The following is a 14,203-nucleotide window of genomic DNA, read 5'->3' on the forward strand; positions in this document are numbered from 1 at the left end:
GGCCAGGAAAGTACCCGCACTCTTTTTTTTACGAAGCCACGCTGTTGTAACACGTGCTGAATGTGGCTTGGCATTGTCTTGCTGAAATAAGCAGGGGCGTCCATGAAAAAGACGGCGCTTAGATGGCAGCATATGTTGTTCCAAAACCTGTATGTACCTTTCAGCATTAATGGTGCCTTCACAGATGTGTAAGTTACCCATGCCTTGGGCACTAATACACCCCCATATCATCACACATGCTGCCTTTTGAACTTTGCGTCAATAACAGTCTGGATGGTTCGCTTCCCCTTTGGTCCGGATGACAGGATGTCGAATATTTCCAAAAACAATTTGAAATGTGGACTCGTCAGACCACAGAACACTTTTCCACTTTGCATGAGTCCATCTTAGATGATCTCGGGCCCAGAGAAGCCGGCGGCGTTTCTGGGTGTTGTTGATAAATGGCTTTGGCTTTGCATAGTAGAGCTTTAACTTGCACTTACAGATGTAGCGACCAACTGTATTTAGTGACAGTGGTTTTCTGAAGTGTTCCTGAGCCCATGTGGTGATATCCTTTAGAGATTGATGTGGGTTTTTGATACAGTGCCGTCTGAGGGATGGAAGGTCACGGTCATTCAATGTTGGTTTCCGGCCATGCCGCTTACGTGGAGTGATTTCTCCACATTCTCTGAACCTTTTGATGATATTATGGAGCGTAGATGTTGAAATCCCTACATTTCCTGCAATTGCACTTTGAGAAACGTTGTTCTTAAACTGTTTGACTATTTGCTCACGCAGTTGTGGACAAAGGGGTGTACCTCGCCCCATCCTTTCTTGTGAAAGACTGAGCATTTTTTGGGAAGCTGTTTTTATACCCAATCATGGCACCCACCTGTTCCCAATTAGCCTGCACACCTGTGGGATGTTCCAAATAAGTCTTTGATGAGCATTCCTCAACTTTATCAGTATTTATTGCCACCTTTCCCAACTTCTTTGTCACGTGTTGCTGCCATCAAATTATAAAGTTACGGTAATGATTACAAAAAAAAATTATATCAGTTTGAACATCAAATATGTTGTCTTTGTAGCATATTCAATTGAATATGGCTTGAAAATGATTTGCAAATCATTGTATTCCGTTTATATTTACATCTAACACAATTTCCCAACTCATATGGAAACGGGGTTTGTACAACCTAGTGGAGTGTTTCTTAACCATAGGGCCGGGGCCGCCAAAAAATATCTGTTTCTCAGCTGTGGCGTCCGTACTCCGTTGTAATACCCTTCTCCACCACTTGTGGCAGTAATGACAATATCAAACAAACAGAAGAAGACTGAAGCTAAAGTCATACAGAAGTTTCTCAAGCGCAAAAATTATGACTAAAGTGGTGAGGTTGTATTTCTATTTGCTCTTCAATTTTATTAACAGTTTTGTTAAGAAACATATTCATTATAATTTTAGATGATTTTTCGCCAGTTACCGTATTTTCCGCACTATAAGGCGCACCTAAAAACCACAAATTTACTCAAAAGCTGACAGTGCGCCTTATAACCCGGTGCGCTTTATATATGGATAAATATTAAGATTCATTTTCATAAAGTTTCGGTCTCGCAACTTCGGTAAACAGCCGCCATCTTTTTTCCCGGTAGAACAGGAAGCGCTTCTTCTTCTACGCAAGCAACCGCCAAGGTAAGCACCCGCCCCCATAGAACAGGAAGCGCTTCTTCTTCTACTGTAAGCAACCACCCGCCCGCGTAGAAGAAGAAAAAGCGCGCGGATATTACCGTACGGTTCATTTCCTTTGTGTGTTTACATCTGTAAAGACCACAAAATGGCTCCTACTAAGCGACAGGTTTCCGGTTCATGAAAAGACGCAATCTCTCCATCCGCACACGGATTACTATTTCACAGCAACTGATATTCCTGTGAACCGCACTGTGGATACAACGGGAGCACGTACGGTGAATATTCGCACCACAGGGAATGAGAAGTCATCCTTCACTGTGGTTCTAGCTTGCCATGCTAATGGCCAGAAACTTCCACCCATGGTGATATTCAAAAGGAAGACCTTGCCAAAAGAGACCTTTCCAGCCGGCGTCATCATAAAAGCTAACTCGAAGGGATGGATGAAGAAAAGATGAGCGAGTGGTTAAGGTAAGTTTAAGTTTACGCGAAGAGGCCGGGTGGCTTTTTTCACGCAGCTCCGTCCATGTTGATATACGACTCCATGCGCGCCCACATCACGCTGGTTTTTAATATATTATTAAAGTTTGACTGACCTATCTGACTGTTTTTTTGACATTCCTTTAGCGCAGTTAGATGCGGCTTATAACACGGGGCGGCTTATAGGTGGACAAAGTTTTGAAATATGCCGTTCATTGAAGGCGCGGCTTATAACCCAGGGCGCCTTATGGTGCGGAAAATACGGTATTTATATCGTTAAGTATATTTGGTTAGTACTTATTTTTCTAATCAACCTGACCTAAGTGTATGTGTTCAAAAAATAATAATATTCTTGATTAACTAAGGGTGTAACAATACGTGTATTTGTATTGAACCGCTTCGGTCCGGGGGATTCGGTTCGGTTCGGAGGTGTACCGAACGAGTTTCCACATGGACATATTAAGTAGCGTAACGCACGTTGTGTAAACAATGCACACTGAGGCACAACACACGGCATGCTAGGACAACATGTAAAAGCCAGAGCTGGAAGACTCTCCTGCCTCCTTAAGATCTCCCGTTTGGGAACATCTCGGTTTCGCGGTGCGATACAACAATGGATAACATCGCTTCAACGAAGAAAAAGACGAAAAAACACAGCTCCCACCGCATTCAAGCGGCTTCTCCTCGGCGAGTCAGGCAGGGCTAAAGCAATAACAAATGTTTTTATAGCAGCAGATTTAAGTCCATATTGCATTAAAAACTAGATTTTGAGCCACTTCTATGGTGGAAGAACAATACCGTATTTTCCGCACTATAAGGCGCACCTAAAAACCACAAATTTTCTCAAAAGCTGACAGTGCGCCTTATAACCCGGTGCGCTTTATATATGGATAAATATTAAGATTCATTTTCATAAAGTTTCGGTCTCGCAACTACGGTAAACAGCCGCCATCTTTTTTCCCCGTAGAAGAGGAAGTGCTTCTTCTTCTACGCAAGCAACCGCCAAGGTAAGCACCCGCCCCCATAGAACAGGAAGCGCTTCTTCTTCTACTGTAAGCAACCACCCGCCCGCGTAGAAGAAGAAAAAGCGCGCGGATATTACCGTACGTTTCATTTCCTTTGTGTGTTTACATCTGTAAAGACCACAAAATGGCTCCTACTAAGCGACAAGTTTCCGGTTCATGAAAAGACGCAATCTCTCCATCCGCACACGAACTACTATTTCACAGCAACTGCCTAAAGACTTTCAAGAAAAGCTGGCTACTTTCCGTGCATATTGTAAAAACAAGATAGCTGAAAAAAAGATCCGGCCAGAGAACATTATCAACATGGACGAGGTTCCACTGACTTTTGATATTCCTGTGAACCGCACTGTGGATACAACGGGAGCACGTACGGTGAATATTCGCACCACAGGGAATGAGAAGTCATCCTTCACTGTGGTTCTAGCTTGCCATGCTAATGGCCAGAAACTTCCACCCATGGTGATATTCAAAAGGAAGACCTTGCCAAAAGAGACCTTTCCAGCCGGCGTCATCATAAAAGCTAACTCGAAGGGATGGATGAAGAAAAGATGAGCGAGTGGTTAAGGTAAGTTTACGCGAAGAGGCCGGGTGGCTTTTTTCACGCAGCTCCGTCCATGTTGATATACGACTCCATGCGCGCCCACATCACGCTGGTTTTTAATATATTATTAAAGTTTGACTGACCTATTTGACTGTTTTTTTGACATTCCTTTAGCGCAGTTAGATGCGGCTTACAACACGGGGCGTCTTATAGGTGGACAAAGTTTTGAAATATGCCGTTCATTGAAGGCGCGGCTTATAACCCAGGGCGCCTTATGGTGAGGAAAATACGGTAACCAGAAAATGTATATTTTGTTTTTTTCTTACTGTACCGAAAATGAACCGAACCGTGACCTCTAAACCGAGGTACGTACCGAACCGAAATTTCTGTGTACCGTTACACCCTTATGATTAACACATTTTTTTCATATTTAAAAAAAAATCAAGAGTAATTCAGTGTTAACATTTGAGTGGGCCCCAGCTCCCACTGAAGTGGAAAAGTCGGGCCTCCAAGGTGAAATAGGTTGAGAACCCCTGCCCTATGGCCTACTGTTCTTGAAATACTGTCTCAAGAACAGTATTTCCACTGCTTCCCATATATGCATTCATTTGTGGCGGCCCCTTCAAACTGATGGGATGGCATCTTATTTAGCTTCCTCATATGGAGGTGGTCCGCCAGAGAATAAGAAGATGTAGCAGGAGGGATGAGGATTAAGTATTCAGACCCTTCTGGATTGTTTTTTTTCCAACTTTTGGAGAAGCCCGTATGGCTCTTCTCCACCAGCTGCTTTTTGCTGACCTTTATTGTCAACATCCCTAAAAAAATGGTCATGGCGATCAGAGGTGGGTAGTAACGCGCTACATTTACTCCGTTACATCTACTTGAGTAACTTTTGGGATAAATTGTACTTCTAAGAGTAGTTTTAATGCAACATACTTTTACTTTTACTTGAGTATATTTATAGAGAAGAAACGCTACTTTTACTCCGCTACTTTTATCTACATTCAGCTCGCTACTCGCTACTAATTTTTATCCATCTGTTAATGCACGCTTTGTTTGTTTTGGTCTGTCAGACAGACCTTCATAGTGCCTGCGTTTCAACAAATACAGTCACTGGTGACGTTCACTCCGTTCCACCAATCAGATGCAGTCACTGGTGACGTTGGACCAATCAAACAGAGCCAGGCGGTCACATGACCTGACTTAAACAAGTTGAAAAACTTATTGGGGTGTTACCATTTAGTGGTCAATTGTACGGAATATATACTGTACTGTGCAATCTACTAATAAAAGTTTCAATCAATCAATCACAAGTGTGAAGGAAAAAAGACCCTTTTTTATTTCAACCGTACATCCCGTCAAAAGCCTAAAAACTGACTGCACAGTTCCTGTCTTCACAATAAAAGTGCCGCTCCATCACGCCTGCGCTTTCAAAACAAGAGTCTCCGAAAGCCAGCGCAAACAAGCTAGCAAGCTACGGAGTTTGCCGCCAATGTATTTCTTGTAAAGTGTATAAAAACGAATATGGAAGCTGGACAAATAAGAAGCCAAAAACCAACCACTTTCATGTGGTATTAGACAGAAAGGAGGAACTTTTTTTCTCATCCATTTGAAAACGTGGACGTTATCATCACTACTGTCTGATTACAATCAATGCAAGTCATCAGAATCAGGTAATACACCAACTTATATTCTTGTCTTCATGAAAGAAAGGAATCTATATGTGTTAAACATGCATGTATATTCATTAAAACACCTTTAACATGTAAACAAAAACGGCAAAATAAATAAATATAAATTATATACTGTATATATATATATGTGTGTATATATATATATATATATATATATATATATATGTATACGTATATATATATAAATGTGTGTATATATATATATATATATATATATATATATATATATATATATATATATATATATATATATATATATATATATGTATGTATATATATTTATATATAAATGTGTGTGTATATATATATATATATATATATATATATATATATATATGTATGTGTGGGAAAAAAATCACAAGACTATTTCATCTCTACAGGCCTGTTTCATGAGGGGGGGTACCCTCAATCATCAGGAGATTTTAATGGGAGCATTCGCATACCATGGTTTATATAGGGCACAGAGTGGGTGGGTACAGGCTGGCTTAGGGGCGTGGTGATTGGCTCATGTGTTACCTAGGAGGTGTTTCCGTCTATGGCGGCATGTTGTTACAATTTCGCTGCGCTTGTTGAGGGATGACAGGTCTGGACGGTAAATAATAAACAGTTTCTCTTTCAAGCATAGGTTGCATCTTTTATTACCACTATTGTAAGGTGTGCTGGATGCAAGAATTTGCCATGTTATTGAATATTCAACATTATTGTCTTTGAGGTCCCAAATGTGTTTGCTGAGTTCTGTGGTATTTCGCAGGTTTTTGTTCCTGAAAGAAGCCTTGTGATTGTTCCATCTGGTTTTGAATTCTCCCTCGGTTAATCCTACATATGTGTCGGATGTGTTAATGTCCTTGCGTATTACCTTAGATTGGTAGACAACTGATGTTTGTAAGCACCCCCCGTTGAGAGGGCAATCAGGTTTCTTTCGACAGTTACATCCTTTGTTGGTTTTGGAGTCGCTCTGTCTGGGGGCCGACGGCTCATTTGCAATTGTTTTGTTGTGGTTTGAGATGATTTGTCGTATATTGTTCATGCAGCTGTAGCTCAATTTAATGTTGTTCTTGTTGAATACTTTTCTTAGGGTGTTGTCTTTGGGAAAGTGTTTGTCAATCAGATTGAGGAATTTGTGTCCAATGTTCGTTGAGACGTTTTTGCTGTATGGGGGGTTGTACCAGATGATGTCGTTCCGTTTTCTGTTCTTTTTTGGCTGGTTTCCTGGCGTGGGTTCATAGGTGAGGGTGAAATTGTATCCGCTTTCATCAAGGGCTTTTTGGTACGGGGGGGTTGCTTGGTCAAATTCAGCTTTGCTAGATGACAGCATCGATAGCCTTTTATTGATTCCGGTAGGTATTCTTTTCGTGGTGGTGGGTGGGTGGTTGCTGTCATGGTGCACGTATTGGAGTGTTGTGTTGGGTTTCGTGAATGGTTGGTAGCTGTTATTTCTCAGGTTGAAAGTGACGTCAAGGAAGTTGACGGTTTGCTTGTTGGCTTCAATCGTGATCCGTAGGCCGTTCTCTTTGAAAATTTGGCATATGCGCTTCTTATATATATATATATATATATATATATATATATATATGTGTGTGTATGTTACTCATCAGTTACTCAGTACTTGAGTAGTTTTTTCACAACATACTTTTTACTTTTACTCAAGTAAATATTTGGGTGACTACTCCTTACTTTTACTTGAGTAATAAATCTCTAAAGTAACAGTACTCTTACTTGAGTACAATTTCTGGCTACTCTACCCACCTCTGATGGCGATGTCATTGACTGCCGCCCTGAGGTTTATAAACATTGCTTGAAATCAATCAGGACATACCATCAGGGTGATCATGATGGGGAGTCCGTATGTGATCTCGTTGGTGGACTCGATGAGGATGACGGTCAGACTGATGGTCATCCGGACCACTCCTCCCAGGAACGCAGCCGCTCCGATGAGGGCGAAGGTCCCGGCGTAGATGTCCATGCCCAGCTTCCTGCCAGAGGATACACACGGTGAGAAGCTTGGCACGACAACAACAACAACAGAGCGTGAAAAGTGAAGTGAGAGAAAGTCCTGAAAGAAAAAGAGTCCAGCAGGAAGGCAGCAGATAAAAGAGCTGAAAGTCAACCTGGGCAGAGATGTTTACACTTTAAGGATGTTGGCAACCAAGCGTCCAAAAGCGGCCCCGCAGAGCAGTGAAGGGACAAAGAGGCCGCTGGGAACGGACACACCGTAGGTCCAACACGCCAACAGGAAGTAGAGCAGGAAGAAGACTGACAGAGTCACGGGGCTGAAGGTACCTGAGAGGAGGGACAGGTAGCAAGCAGGAGGTCAAAAACACCTCAAATAGACCACATTTTACCACCATAAGGTGCACCCGGTTATAAGGCGCACTGCTAATGAGCGCATCTATTTCAGCCTATTTTGATAAGGCACATTAAAGGAGTCATATTATTATGAGTTTTGTCTAAATGTAAAAGACTTCTGTAAGCTAACTTCAATAGTTTGAAATTATTTTGACAGTTAATGCCAGTTATCCTGTCAACCTTTCACAAGACTTCAATTTGTTCATTGAAAGTATAAACACTTTTTACAGTAAACAAATGGTAAAACAGTACTAATCATTTCCATTAAAAAAAAATTGGTGTCATTATTAACTTTCTGTCCAAGCTTGTATAATCTACTGCCTTGTTCAATTGTAAAAAATATTCTGTGCCTAAAATTCACATTTCTATCACAATTATCATACTGTAAACATGGTAAGCTCACTTCATTAAAATTAATAGTCCTGTCAATAGCATGGAATTACAATTCAAATGTAGTTTTTTTGTAAGCCTTTCAAAAGAATTCAAAATATGAAAGATGAATGAAAATGAATTGAAGCCATCAGACACTTGAAAAGTGGCACATCACATCTCTAATGTCATCATTTGAACTTTTCAACAGAAATAGCACTGCAAAAATATTAAGGACATACTTCTGTATTTTGGTAGTTATGCTGTCAACATTTAACAAGATTTCTTCAACTTGGACTTGAAAGCATAAATAGTACAAACACTTTTAACAGTATAACAGTACTAAACAATTCCAATAGATAACATTGGTGTCATTACCTTTTTGTGGCTAAAATCCGAAAAACGTTTTAAGTTTTCCACTTGTATCGCTAGCAACGGCATTAGACTTGTGTTTTTTTGTCCCAACGTGGTCTTTTACATCGCTAATTCCTCCGTGTCCGAACGAAAAATCTTGTCTGCACAAGGTGCGATTTGCGTAGTTTTCACCCTTTTTGGAACGGATAATTATTCCCAGATATTCTTCACGGAATGACTACAGTTTTCTTTTCGGTTTAAGACTCGTATGCGATTTTTCTCCGGCTGATTCCATGATCGTTCGCTCGTTTGGAAACAATGGCAACTGGTGCCTCGTGCTTGGCAGCGGTGCTATAAATAGCCTCGCGGAATGGCTCGATAGGAAGTTACGGGAAGCAGGTCGATTGTCATTGTTGTTACGCGATTTCGTGAATAAAACTTAAAAAAAAAAAAAAAAATTTAATTAATGAAAGACCGTATTTTTTATCACTGCAACCGTAACCCGGAATAGGTTGATGAAAACCGTACTAATTACGGGAAAACCGGAGTAGTTGGCAGGTATGGCACAGTACGTCTGACTATGGTAGCCGTAATGCTCCCACAATCCATCAAGCGGTGCGGCTTAGTAGCTTACCAAAAGTTGTATTAAAAACATTTTGAAAGATTTTTGAGAGCCGTGTGTAATGTTCCATATTCTCAATGGAACATTAAAGTTTTGGGCTTGCTTGCTTACGGGTTACTTGCTAGCGTTATTTATTGAACATTGATCATTACACCTTGTGTCAAACGGAATGAATACGTGTGCACTGTCCATTTTGGAGAAAATGAAAGGAATTTAAGTGCACCTTGTAGTCTGAAAATATGCCACACATTTAGTCAGGTCCATGCATTTCCTATAAGTGAAGTGTGTGTGTGTGTGTGTGTGTGTGTGTGTGTGTGTGTCTCACCATCCTGGTGAAACAGCTGGTGGATGGCAGCTTCCTGTGGGTTGAAGAAGAGCGTGGCCATGTCGTTGTAAGTCTTGTTGGTGCAGAAGAAGTGGCGGATGGTTGAGTTGATGTCCTCGCCCGCAGGCAGCTGCAGCAAGTGCCCTCACACATGACTTCTTCACACTTCACAATGCACTTCAAACACAGTGGTACCACACCTCCCATTATAGGATCATTCCCCTTTTTACACAAATTTCTGATGCCCCCAATTTTCGTACGATTCCATTTTTCCACAAAATTCTAATCCCACTTTAATTTATTGGTTTTTCTCTCAAAACATCTGCATGCCACATTTTTCTAATGCTTTGGTTTTTCCAAAAAAATTGTATGCACGTTCGTAGGATTCGGTCTTGACAAATTTCGGATGCTACACTTTACATATAATTCAGTTTTTCCACAAAAATTGCATGCACCACTTTTCATCTGATTCTGTTTTTCTACAAAATGTGTTATTTTAGTTTCTTCTGATACAATCCACATGCCATCCATCCATCCATCCATCTTCTTCCGCTTATCCGAGGTCGGGTCGCGGGGGCAGCAGCCTAAGCAGGGAAGCCCAGACTTCCCTCTCCCCAGCCACTTCGTCCAGCTCCTCCCGGGGGATCCCGAGGCGTTCCCAGGCCAGCCGGGAGACATAGTCTTCCCAACGTGTCCTGGGTCTTCCTCGTGGCCTCCTACCGGTCGGACATGCCCTAACACCTCCTTAGGGAGGCGTTCGGGTGGCATCCTGACCAGATGCCCGAACCACCTCATCTGGCTCCTCTCCATGTGGAGGAGCAGCGGCTTTACTTTGAGTTCCCCCCGGATGACAGAGCTTCTCACCCTATCTCTAAGGGAGAGCCCCGCCACCCGGCGGAGGAAACTCATTTGGGCCGCTTGTACCCGTGATCTTGTCCTTTCGGTCATAACCCAAAGCTCATGACCATAGGTGAGGATGGGAACGTAGATCGACCGGTAAATTGAGAGCTTTGCCTTCCGGCTCAGCTCCTTCTTCACCACAACGGATCGATACAGCGTCCGCATTACTGAAGACGCCGCACCGATCCGCCTGTCGATCTCACGATCCACTCTTCCCCCACTCGTGAACAAGACTCCGAGATACTTGAACTCCTCCACTTGGGGAAAGATCTCCTCCCCAACCCGGAGATGGCACTCCACCCTTTTCCGGGAGAGAACCATGGACTAGGACTTGGAGGTGCTGATTCCCATCCCAGTCGCTTCACACTCGGCTGCGAACCGATCCAGTGAGAGCTGAAGATCTTGGCCGGAGGAAGCCATCAGGACCAAATCATCTGCAAAAAGCAGAGACCTAATCCTGCAGCCACCAAACCGGATCCCCTCAACGCCTTGACTGCGCCTAGAAATTCTGTCCATAAAAGTTATGAACAGAATGGGTGACAAAGGGCAGCCTTGGCGGAGTCCAACCCTCACCGGAAACGTGTCCGACTTACTGCCGGCAATGCGGACCAAGCTCTGACACTGATCATACAGGGAGCGGACTGCCACAATAAGACAGTCCGTTACCCCATACTCTCTGAGCACTCCCCACAGGACTTCCCGGGGTACACGGTCGAATGCCTTCTCCAAGTCCACAAAGCACATGTAGACTGGTTGGGCAAACTCCCATGCACCCTCAAGGACCCTGCTGAGAGTATAGAGCTGGTCCACAGTTCCACGACCAGGACGAAAACCACACTGTTCCTCCTGAATCCGAGGTTCGACTATCCGGCGTAGCCTCCTCTCCAGTACACCTGAATAGACCTTACCGGGAAGGCTGAGGAGTGTGATCCCACGATAGTTGGAACACACCCTCCGGTTCCCCTTCTTAAAGAGAGGAACCACCACCCCGGTCTGCCAATCCAGAGGTACCGCCCCCGATGTCCACGCGATGTTGCAGAGTCTTGTCAACCAAGACAGCCCCACAACATCCAGAGTCTTAAGGAACTCCGGGCGGATCTCATCCACCCCCGGGGCCTTGCCACTGAGGAGCTTTTTAACTACCTCGGCAACCTCAGCCCCAGAAATAGGAGAGCCCACCACAGATTCCCCAGGCCCTGCTTCCTCATAGGAAGACGTGCTGGTAGGATTGAGGAGGTCTTCGAAGTATTCCCTCCACCGATCCACAAAATTCTGATGCCCCAATTTTCGTACGATTCCATTTTTCCACAAAATTCTAATCCCACTTTAAATTATTGTTTTTCTCTCTAACAACATCTGCATGCCACATTTTTCAAATGCTTTGGTTTTTCCCAAAAAATTGTATGCACGTTCGTAGGATTCGGTCTTGACAAATTTCGGATGCTACACTTTACGTATAATTCGTTTTTTCCACAAAATGTGTTATATTAGTTTCTTCTGATACAATCCACATGCCCCACTTGATTATATGACTCGGTTTTTCCACAAAATTGGTATTCACTTTCCTACGCTTCGGTTTTGACAAAAATCGTACGCCCCACTTTTTCTATGATTCAGTCTTTCAACCAAATTGGTGCGCTTCATTTTGGTATGACTCAGTTTTTCCACTAAACTTTCTTTGTTGTCGATTTCTTTGTTTTCAAAAGGATTCCAATATATGATTCGCTTTGTCCACCAAATTTGTAAACCCCACTTTTCCTAGGATTTTGTTTTTGGGGGACAAAATGCGTATGCCCCACTTTTTGTTGACAAAGTTCATAAACACCATGTTCATATGATTCTGTTTTACAACCAAATTTGCATGCCCCACTTTTCCGATGACCCCTTTTTTCAATCAACTTTACCATAAATTCCGGACTTTAAGCCGCTACTTTTTTCTTACACTTTGAACCCTGCGGCTTACAAAACGATGCGGCTAATTTATGGATTTTTCTATCTATATTTCAAAATAAACTGACACGGTACTATGGCGCCATCTTTTGGACGAGTTCTCTCACTGCAGGTGCTGCAGTGTCCCTCCATTTAGTACTTTCAACAACCAAAAGTACAGTGCCGTTTAGTCTTCCAGCCGTCCATGAAGCTTCTACAATTCTTCTTTCATTACTCCAAGCAACGGTTGTAAGTTTTACAATATAACTAAAACCATTCTTACATACTAAAGCGTCCCATGTGTGATGTCTGTAGGGGTGTTTTCATGCATATTTGTACGTGCTGTCGTAATGTAATGACGCTAGTTAGCATTAGCTGATATGCTAAGACGTTAACAAGTGTCTGTGTTAGTATTATTAACTTACATTGGCATTCTGTTTGTATTGTTTCAGTTTGACAAATTCCTCAGCAAATTCAGCAAAACGTCAGCGTGGAGTTATTGAGTCTGTTTAGCTGATTGGAGAGCTAGCTTCCACAGCTAGCGGGTCCGTGACGATGACTGACGTTTTGTTTGATCATCCGTTTTACTGCCGTGTTACAGATATAACAATTAAGGTATGTAAATAAACATTTACAGAATATTTTTATGTAAATAACTCATTTCACAACATATACAGGTAAAAGCCAGTAAATTAGAATATTTTGAAAAACTTGATTTATTTCAGTAATTGCATTCAAAAGGTGTAACTTGTACATTATATTTATTCATTGCACACAGACTGATGCATTCAAATGTTTATTTCATTTAATTTTGATGATTTGAAGTGGCAACAAATGAAAATCCAAAATTCCGTGTGTCACAAAATGAGAATATTACTTAAGGCTAATACAAAAAAGGGATTTTTAGAAATGTTGGCCAACTGAAAAGTATGAAAATGAAAAATATGAGCATGTACAATACTCAATACTTGGTTGGAGCTCCTTTTGCCTCAATTACTGCGTTAATGCGGCGTGGCATGGAGTCGATGAGTTTCTGGCACTGCTCAGGTGTTATGAGAGCCCAGGTTGCTCTGATAGTGGCCTTCAACTCTTCTGCGTTTTTGGGTCTGGCATTCTGCATCTTCCTTTTCACAATACCCCACAGATTTTCTATGGGGCTAAGGTCAGGGGAGTTGGCGGGCCAATTTAGAACAGAAATACCATGGTCCGTAAACCAGGCACGGGTAGATTTTGCGCTGTGTGCAGGCGCCAAGTCCTGTTGGAACTTGAAATCTCCATCTCCATAGAGCAGGTCAGCAGCAGGAAGCATGAAGTGCTCTAAAACTTGCTGGTAGACGGCTGCGTTGACCCTGGATCTCAGGAAACAGAGTGGACCGACACCAGCAGATGACATGGCACCCCAAACCATCACCCTACCATGCAAATTTTGCATTTCCTTTGGAAATCGAGGTCCCAGAGTCTGGAGGAAGACAGGAGAGGCACAGGATCCACGTTGCCTGAAGTCTAGTGTAAAGTTTCCACCATCAGTGATGGTTTGGGGTGCCATGTCATCTGCTGGTGTCGGTCCACTCTGTTTCCTGAGATCCAGGGTCAACGCAGCCGTCTACCAGCAAGTTTTAGAGCACTTCATGCTTCCTGCTGCTGACCTGCTCTATGGAGATGGAGATTTCAAGTTCCAACAGGACTTGGCGCCTGCACACAGCGCAAAATCTACCCGTGCCTGGTTTACGGACCATGGTATTTCTGTTCTAAATTGGCCCGCCAACTCCCCTGACCTTAGCCCCATAGAAAATCTGTGGGGTATTGTGAAAAGGAAGATGCAGAATGCCAGACCCAAAAACGCAGAAGAGTTGAAGGCCACTATCAGAGCAACCTGGGCTCTCATAACACCTGAGCAGTGCCAGAAACTCATCGACTCCATGCCACGCCGCATTAACGCAGTAATTGAGGCAAAA

General features: G+C 42.8%; 1 protein-coding gene across 2 annotated transcripts in view; it reads right to left on the minus strand.

Moving 5' to 3' along the window:
• The window catches only part of clcn6 (chloride channel 6), an 83,607-nt gene that overhangs the window by 22,464 nt on the left and 46,940 nt on the right, over positions 1 to 14,203 (minus strand). For both annotated transcript variants that reach the window (XM_072914792.1, XM_061973262.2), the window contains exons 14-16: positions 9,420 to 9,549; positions 7,530 to 7,683; positions 7,220 to 7,376 (exon numbers count right to left, since the gene is read on the minus strand). In XM_072914792.1, coding sequence (XP_072770893.1) covers positions 7,220 to 7,376; positions 7,530 to 7,683; positions 9,420 to 9,549 — 441 coding nt within the window. The remainder of the gene's footprint in view (positions 1 to 7,219; positions 7,377 to 7,529; positions 7,684 to 9,419; positions 9,550 to 14,203) is intronic.

The sequence above is a fragment of the Nerophis lumbriciformis genome, linkage group LG01 (assembly GCF_033978685.3).
Source record: "Nerophis lumbriciformis linkage group LG01, RoL_Nlum_v2.1, whole genome shotgun sequence".
In the NCBI taxonomy this organism is placed as follows: domain Eukaryota; kingdom Metazoa; phylum Chordata; class Actinopteri; order Syngnathiformes; family Syngnathidae; genus Nerophis; species Nerophis lumbriciformis.